This window comes from Salvelinus namaycush, chromosome 41, assembly GCF_016432855.1.
Source record: "Salvelinus namaycush isolate Seneca chromosome 41, SaNama_1.0, whole genome shotgun sequence".
Taxonomy (NCBI): Eukaryota; Metazoa; Chordata; class Actinopteri; order Salmoniformes; family Salmonidae; genus Salvelinus; species Salvelinus namaycush.
Window position 1 is genome coordinate 2,833,891 of NC_052347.1, and position 8,754 is coordinate 2,842,644.

Genomic DNA, 8,754 nt, shown 5'->3' on the forward strand with positions numbered 1-8,754 from the left:
GTTACAAGGTAACTAGGAAAATGGAAGATAATGTCATTATTAGACTTTTACATCACCAGACCATTGTGGATTACTAAAGTATAATATCCGTTACAATAAATCATGATAACATTGGATTGATAGATGCATGAACACACATACAGTTAAAGTCGGAAGTTTACATACACCTTAGCCAAATACATTTAAACTCAGTTTTTCACAATTCCTGACATTTAATCCTAGTAAAAATTCAGTTTTAGGTCAGTTAGGATCATCAATTCATTTTAAGAATGTGAAATGTCAGAATAATAGTAGAGAGAATGATTTCTTTCAGCTTTTATTTCTTTCATTACATTCCCAGTGGGTCATAAGTTTACAGACACTCAATTAGTATTTGATAGCATTGCCTTTAAATTGGGTCAAATGTTTCGGGAAGCCTTCCACAAGCTCCCCACAATAAGGTGGGTGAATTTTGGCCCATTCCTCCTGACAGAGCTGGTGTAACTGAGTCAGGTTTGTAAGCCTCCTTGCTCGCACATGCTTTTTCAGTTCAGTTTACATAACTGAGTGTATGTAAACTTTTGACCCACTGGAATTGTGATACAGTGAATTATAAGTGAAATAATCTGTCTGTAAACAATTGTTGGAAAAATTACTTGTCATGCACAAAGTAGATGTCCTAACCGACTTGCCAGAACTATAGTTTATTAACAAGACATTTGTGGAGTGGTTGAAAAACGAGTTAATGACTCTAACCTAAGTGTTTGTAAACTTCCTACTTCAACTGTATGTGCATGTGTAGCATGTGACAATAACAGGATCATATCAAGGATAGAGTCACAAATGAATACATAAATACTACTTGAAGCTTGATGACGAGTTGATCATTTGAATCAGCTCTGCAGTGCTAAGGCAAAAACAAAAATGTGCACCCCTTTGAGTTCCCAGGACCAGGACTGAGAACCGCTGCTCTTCATTGGGACCTCTTCATATGTAGACAGGCTTTCATAGCTCTCTTTATCTAAAGAGAAAACCTCACCACAGACTTCATTATACTCAAATTACACTGCACTGTAATAGTATGTTACTATTATCTCCGTCCATACTTGGGACAGGAACTACACAAAAGTACCTGCCCTATCCAGAATAGCCTCCTCTCTCACTTTGACAGTTGGGGCTGTTATCCTTTCACCCTCCTCCATGGCTGTTAGCTAGCTACCTGCAAATGCATTTGGAGTTAGTTTTTTTACAGAGATAAATACATAAAGATAGCTAGCTAACTTCATATTAGCTAGCTAACTTAATTAAATATCACCAGCTACCTATCTATACAGTATGTGAAGTTGGCCAGCTAGCTCATTTGGCAGCTCATTTGAGTTAGCCTGCACTGTAGCTAGTTAGGTAATAATACATCGTTTATTTTACATTTTCGAAATGTATTTACTTACTTGAATAGGTTCTCCCAGCCTTGTGGACAATTGGAAACAGGGCAAAGTTTGTTTGTCACCAGAGTGTTTTAGAGGATATTACTATTGAACTATTTACCCATTTAATAACCATACGTTCATACAAACTTGTTTTTATTTTTCTAACCTTCATACAAACATGCTATGCTGAATTCTTGACGCACAATCGAACGTGCTGCTGTCATATGCTGCCAGCACGCCCACAAGCGAGTCACAATGGGCGGCGTAAGCGGCACGCGGCAATGTACGGTTATCTAGTGTGCATTCCCCATGAAAATTAATGGGAAGCGGTGTTTCACCGCGCGGCACCATGTGCTCTTGAACACGGGGGTCAGTCATAATGATACATTCTATATTCAACAGTTTAGCATTGCTGGTAGGCACAACAAATGTAAGAAAAAAAATCCTACATTAGAAAAGAATTTATGCAATCAAAACTAGCTTATAGCGCTGTCATGCCAATTCTAGAAAGGATATAAGCTATTCATAAACGTCATGATAAATGGTACATTATAAACTGGGTGGTTCGATTCCTGAATTCTGATTGGCTGACAGTCGTGGTATATCAGACCATATACCACGGGTATGACAAAACATGTATTTTTACTGCTGTAATTATGTTGGTAACCAGTTTATATTAGTAATAAGGCACCTCGGGGGTTTGTGATGTATGGCCAATATACCACCGCTAAGGGCTGTTAACGCGATGTTAACGGATATTGGTCATATAGCACATCTCCTCGGGCCTTATTGCTTAATTAAGACGCTGGGAATGAGGTCAGTTATTACCTAAGAAAGGGATTTGTAGTCAAGAGAACAAGTGAGCATACCTTGTAATCAAGATACGTGTGAGCTTGATGTCATTGCACAATGGCCAAATCCTGAAGTAAGACTAATTTACTTGCGCAAATAAGGATTTCACAAACGGGGATATTAGTCTTCAATTGTTCAATTGAGGAAATAAAATGGGAACAAAGCATTAGGTAACCCAACCTTATTTCCTTAGTTTCCTACTCAGAGAGTAGCATACATAACATGTCGAATTGCTACAACTAGAGTTGTGAAATTATGTACATGTATTTTTTTCTGAGTAATGTAGCCCTACATGAACGTCACTGAAAATGCCATAAGGTTGTTTCAGTCTTGGGCTCGCCATGACGTCAACACAGCTACACGTGCGAACGTTCCGTGCATTGTGTTTGGATGTGCGACTGTTTTGTAGAGCGCATATAGCTATTTTCAATCATAGCCTATTGTCCGCAGCGTGACCGTTCACTTCAGGCTATTGAATTAAAAAACAAATAAACGAATGTGACATTTTTCTGAATTATAGGCTTGAACTCATTTCCCAACCACAAATGTAAATTAAAGGGTAAAATAATAAGAAGTATAGCCTATAAGTCAAGTCACCAGCTAGGCCTATTTAAAGTGCATTTCATAAGTCTCAACACACTTTACAGATAAAATGTTGTTTAATACATGGGGTTTGAACACATACAGTTAAACATTAGGGAGTCTAGTAGGGCAGGAGTGACAGTGAGTCCAGACAGTGACAGCCAAGTGAAAAGGTGGAGGGATCACAGGGTAGGACAGAGTAGATGGAGAGTGCAGAATGGATCCAATCAATATTAGGCAATTAATAGCTTTGTTTCATTTATTTGATTCATAATATGCAGCTCAAAGTGCTTTACAATAAGCTCTAGGAAATAAAATATTGGCCCAATAAAATAAAAATAATAGCGTTATAATAGATGTAAAACAGCAGAATACAACAATTAGGCTTAGCCTATATATAGTTTCTGTATTGAAAGCCTAATAGGCTAGTTGTCTTTTTTTTAATCATAAGCACAGTTTTAATCACATGCATTATATATTTGCTCATGTTCTGATTTTTGAATGCATGCCAAGATCACAAGGTCATCAGGAAGTAGCATTTCTATCTCTTAAGGGCTTTATTCAATATGTAAAACTGAAGCGTTACAGATTCCGAGATAGAAATGTAAAGGTAGCCTAATTTCCGATTGGGCCTACTACATATGTAGGTTTATCGTGAATTCGGTGAATAAAGCAGAAACATTTCCTTTACATTTCAACCACGCTGTAAAGCTCGACTTCCGCAAATCAGATTGAATAGAGCCCAAATTATTAGTCACTCACTATTGCAGGTTTACAATGACCCTCCAGTACAATGACCCTTCAGTGGAAATTCCCATGAAACATACTTGATTCATATAAATACTTCAAGTCTCCCTCAAATGGGAGATAAGAAAAAATCCTACATATTTAGCAAAATAGACTAACCATACTGACACGGAATGAACACTCTCAAAAGTAAGTTATATTTTATATTAGATATTTATAAATACATTTGACTAGGACACTATTAATTAGTGTATTTGTTCTTCTCGATGCAACTTTTTTTAAACTTGGAAACAATATTTTGTTAAAATTGTCTGAAGAAAGTCATAATAGCTTGGACATATTTTGAGTGGTTGTCTCCATTTTTATTATGCTACTTTTTTATTGTGGCATTTTTATTGTGCTACTGCGTACCTCAACGCACTATATTTGGCACGCTCCCCTTTCTTGCATAATGTTCTGCGCGGCACTGGCTGTACCAGAGTTCAACTTGTTCAGAATCTGTATGGTCATAGAGTCGTTCTGCAGCTGTTTTTTATTTCTCCAAGTTGTAGGTCTGCTCTGCTGTTTAGCTTTTCTGGTCCGGTCCGCACACATTCCAGAGAGGTCAATGGACGCAAGGAGTTTGGTCGAAAAAATATTAGTCAACATCCCTGTGGTTCACGGGTCCAGTGTCAAAATCACGGTAAGTCTATTGGGCGACGATGCCCTGTTCTTACGTGGTGTGTATGGTCTTTACTGTATGTAATTTATCGCAAACTTTTATGGGTAAAATTACGCAGCTTTGCATGGTCTTTAATAATGCTCGATTTGAGTTGAAATCACGTTGACCGTTAGATCATGCAAACATTGTGTTGTTTTTGGGTAAAACAAACCCTAGCACACGACATTACATATTTGCATTGAAGAATGCAAAGCATGTATCTAACAAAGATCAATATCACATTTAGCTGCTGCTAAATTTAGTAAATGCAATCATTCCTTGTAGCTGCAGGCAAATTTAGGAAAATATACAGGTAGGTTTAGTTAAATTGCAAAACAAATGCATCTCTTTGTGCATTTAAACTTGCTGTGGTTTGGTTTTATAACCTGTCATGACCACTAACACCACAGATTCCAAAAGTGCACTAACCCCAACTTCTCTCTGCTTGACCTGCAGTCAACCCATAGACATACATGTATGCGTTACATTGGCTCCAGCTCTATAACCACTCCACTCCTCTTCTCCTAGGGCCTGACCCTTGACCCGTCCAGCCAGTCTAGGAACATACCGTACCAGTCCATGGTGACCTCCCTGGGCATCCCCGCAGCACCAGAACTAAAGACTGTCTGCAGACCCCTAAACCAAATCGACTTCACCCTGGTGAGTGTGTGTGTCAGTGCCGGCCGCTGCCGTTTAAGATCAGGGAGGACGATCTTTTTTTTTTATGAGCATGGCCTTATTTCTATTACAGCATACTGGATGACTGTCATTCATATTCCATTCACCCAGCTCAATGTAACATCGATAGGTTTAGACTACTACATGATACAATTCCCCCCCCCCCCATATACCCATCATGATGTTGCTACAACCTATACAACGTAGTTGCACAGGTCGAGCCGCCTTGCTAGCTAAGCAAGTAAAAGTGGGGAAAAAAATACAACGAAATATGTCTCTCTCTCTCTTTTGCTTCGCCTTAATTTTTGACGAAATTCATTTGTTCAAAACTGTCCAGCTATTGTCTCTCTCTGAGTCGACTACTCGCCACATTTTATACACTGCAGTGGTAGGTAGCTAGCTGTAGGTTATGCGTTCAGTACTAGATTCAATCTCTGATCCTTTGATTGGATGGGCAACATGTCAGTTCATGCTGCAAGAGCTCTGATAGGTAGGAGGAAGTTGTCATAATTCATGTGTAAGTCTATGGAACGGGGTGAGAACCGTGACCCTCCTAGGTTTTGTATTGAAGTCAATGTAGCCAGACAAAGATGGAAACTAGCTGTCCTCCAGCTACACCATGGTGCAACCCTGCAAAGTGCTGTTGAGGCTGTTGGGTTGTAATTTGAAATACTTGCGACACCAGAAGTTAATGGTTATATGTAGGAGGAATGTATATGGTTGGGTCAACGGAGGTTGGATATGAGCAATGGGCTTGGAGAGTTACTAAGTGAGGGAAAAGGCAATCACATGGTTGCGGTCACTGATAAGGGTGGATAACTGTGGATTAGTGAGGAATGGGGGCCGAGGTCAGGTCACATGAAGGGAGAAGGAACAGTTTATTGCACACGTCACTTAACTTCCCGCCATGTTTAGAGAAAAGGAGGAGACTCCGCCTAAAGTGGGGTGTAAATACTTGTGCTGGTGGGAATATGTCTTTGTCTTTTCAGCTGTCTGACCCATTGGGTGAATAAACTTAGTTTGAGCTTTTCCTAGTTGTCTGTTAGTTTTTACTCTGTTTACTTAGAACCTAACACCACTGTAGACCTTCATTGCTAAACAGTGCGCTTTAATCAATTATTTGGTGACGTGAATATATTTTGTATAGTTATCTAAAAAGGATACCTTTAATGTTTCACTAATTTGTATTTTTATGAAACTCACTGAGGAGGATGGTCTTTCCCTTCCTCCTCTGAGGAGCCTCCACTTGTGTGTGTGTGAAGGGGAAACAATGCTACGGTTCTCCTGAATGTTGCAGATAGAAGCTGACATGAATAGTTCTGACCCGATTCCTTATTGCGTTGTGTCCTAGCATACTGGCCATGGTCCATTTTAGTTGACTGACCAGCTGTGTGCTTCTGCCTACAGGAGGTGTGTCTGAGCAGTATGTCTGCGGGGCTGCAGCTGTATCAGGATGTGCTGGGTGTGCTGAAGGAGCGTGTGACCACTGAAAAGGTGACAGGACTCCTGGCTGACATCAGAGACCTGCTGGCCCAGGTCAACAAGGTGAGACTGACACACACAAACTCCCTGAGTAATAGGAAGTAGAAACATCTGCCCATGCATGCACACTGGCACAAGATCATAGAGGTCCTACACTCATATCGTCACACTTGAGATGTTCGTTTAGGTTAATAACCTTCTGTATGTGTGTGTTTTTGTGTTGTTCAGATGCAGGAGCCGGGCCAGATGAGCAGTGTGGCCCAGTATGAGGCCTCGGGACTGGCCTCACTCCTCCCAGGGGACTACGAGGTTCAGGTTGCCACTCACTTTATCCTGTTGCAGCTCCGTGACTTCACACAGAACCTGAAACGCAGCCTGCGCAACGTCGAACACCTGACTTCCAGGCCAGGACAGAGCAGCTGAACTACTCCTTTTCAGGCCAGGACAAAGTGCCTGGGCTGCACTCTACAGCAGCAGCAAAACCTGTGCAGACGTGGATGGAGGACCGGAGTGGGGTCGTCCGTGCCAGAAGCCTATTGGACATCTAAGGCAGCTGCGTAGTGATGTCGCCTGGCTGAAACATATTTAATATCTATTCGAGCCTGCTTCAGTCTTTCTATCTATTCTGTCAATCAAGGTCAAATGGGACATTCGAAAACATGAAGCAAGCGGAGCACTTGATCTGAGAGAGAGGGACGCTACACAATTGGTTTTGGTGCCATCCCCTATCTGCCAAGATCTGGTCCTCATCCTATAACTGCAGGTCGCTGGCCTTGTTCTGTTCCCCATCAATTGGTACAATAGCAACTGGTCAAGGACTGCCGGCGTTTCTTCTTCTCTTTCTCCCCATGAGGGTTTAGTTCTTAGCTTGTCCTGCCAACCTACGACACCTCTGATTGCTGTCTCAAGAGTTTCCTTGAGATAAAGCAACACTGATAGATGCCAGATAGTGGCAAGTCCCCGCCTGCACTCCCACTAACTCGAATGTGCGATAAACCATGGCCACTGTTTGATACTTATTTATACTTATTTATACTTTTAAAAAATATTTATATTTATGAAGTACTGGGATATTTGTTTGTGTATTTTAATTTATTTTGTTTGCATATGCATGTATTTATTTATTTAATGTATTTATACTGTATGTGTTTTTTTATTGATTGATACAGTCATCCCTAGAATAATTTTCTGGTGGGTGTCAAAATATTTGTATTGTATGTGGTTTGGCAGAGGTAAAACAAATGTTATATACCAGGATCACTGATCTCCTTCCCTTTGTTTTATTTATTATATATATTTTTTACAGGACAGTAGGAAGTCGGGAGACATGTATAGAACAAACAGTGAGGAAGGGTTTTAGACGAACGGCCGAGTTGCAACTTGATCCCGTCGCCTTGAAGGCATGTTGTAACGGTTTTGACTTGAGGTTATTGTTTGTAGGGGTGCCAGGTAGGTGGTACCTACCAGAGAAAATATTGCTTTCTCCTTTTTGTTTGTGAGGGAATGAGTCCCGTCTGGTCCGTCAAGTCTACACCAATACAAAGGGCACATGTAAAAGTCAGTATGGACATACACTTTTCATAAACCCTTAAAACATTGGGAATAACTTCAAAACAACTGTTCTTTTGCATTGGTTGTATTACCAACATAAATGATCTCTCTCACACACATAATAATATAACAAACAATGAGCTCTGGTTCCTCCAGAAATGTCCTGTACCTCGGGCCTAAAAGAGTCCAGCCCGGTAAAGGAGTTCAGTGATCTCAAGTGACCTTAGTCACGCAATGTTTGTCTGTTCATAAAAGTGTAGCTTAAACCCAGTCTCAATCATACAATCAAAATATCAAACTCTTTTACTACACAACCATAAAGAGTATCAAATCTCAGTAGCATTCAACTACAACTGACCACAAATCAATAGGGTATAAATCACATTCAAACAAATTAAATACCGTATGCAAAAAAAGGTTGTAGTCAGGACAATCCAAACCGCTAACAGATCTCCAGCAGAGAAAGGCCACGACGAAGCAGCCGAGACCAACAGATGTGCAGTCCAAAGGAAGAAATGAGTGGATCCGATCCTGGTTAAACTTGAGACAAGGCTACAAAGCACACTTTTAAATACAACAAAACAAACAAAGTAAAGAGGCTTCGGAACTGAGGGTTGAACACATCCTCATTTGCACCACCTTCACAACCCCTTTTTTCACGACTGATGCTGGCCATTTAATTGGGAATTCAAGCGGAAGCGCCCTAATTGGAAGGATAAGCACAGATGGTTCAGACAAATTCAGGGCCGTCACAAT

The 8,754-nt window shown here is 40.5% G+C and overlaps 1 protein-coding gene across 1 annotated transcript; it reads left to right on the plus strand.

Annotated features, from left to right (window-relative positions):
• Positions 1-3,679: 3,679 nt before the first annotated feature.
• LOC120034348 lies at positions 3,680-7,704 on the plus strand. The gene is made up of 5 exons (XM_038980870.1): positions 3,680-3,776; positions 4,133-4,269; positions 4,816-4,947; positions 6,373-6,510; positions 6,676-7,704. Exons 1-5 carry the CDS (start codon positions 3,761-3,763, stop codon positions 6,868-6,870), a joined length of 618 nt encoding a protein of 205 aa, XP_038836798.1. The 5' UTR covers positions 3,680-3,760; the 3' UTR covers positions 6,871-7,704.
• Positions 7,705-8,754: the final 1,050 nt, after the last annotated feature.

Excerpts from the sequence above, each read along its gene's own strand:
- LOC120034348 (XM_038980870.1), top strand. Across the intron at positions 4,270-4,815 it reads GGTCCAGTGTCAAAATCACG|GGCCTGACCCTTGACCCGTC; the intron begins GTAAGTCTATTG and ends CTCTTCTCCTAG. Across the intron at positions 4,948-6,372 it reads ACCAAATCGACTTCACCCTG|GAGGTGTGTCTGAGCAGTAT; the intron begins GTGAGTGTGTGT and ends TTCTGCCTACAG.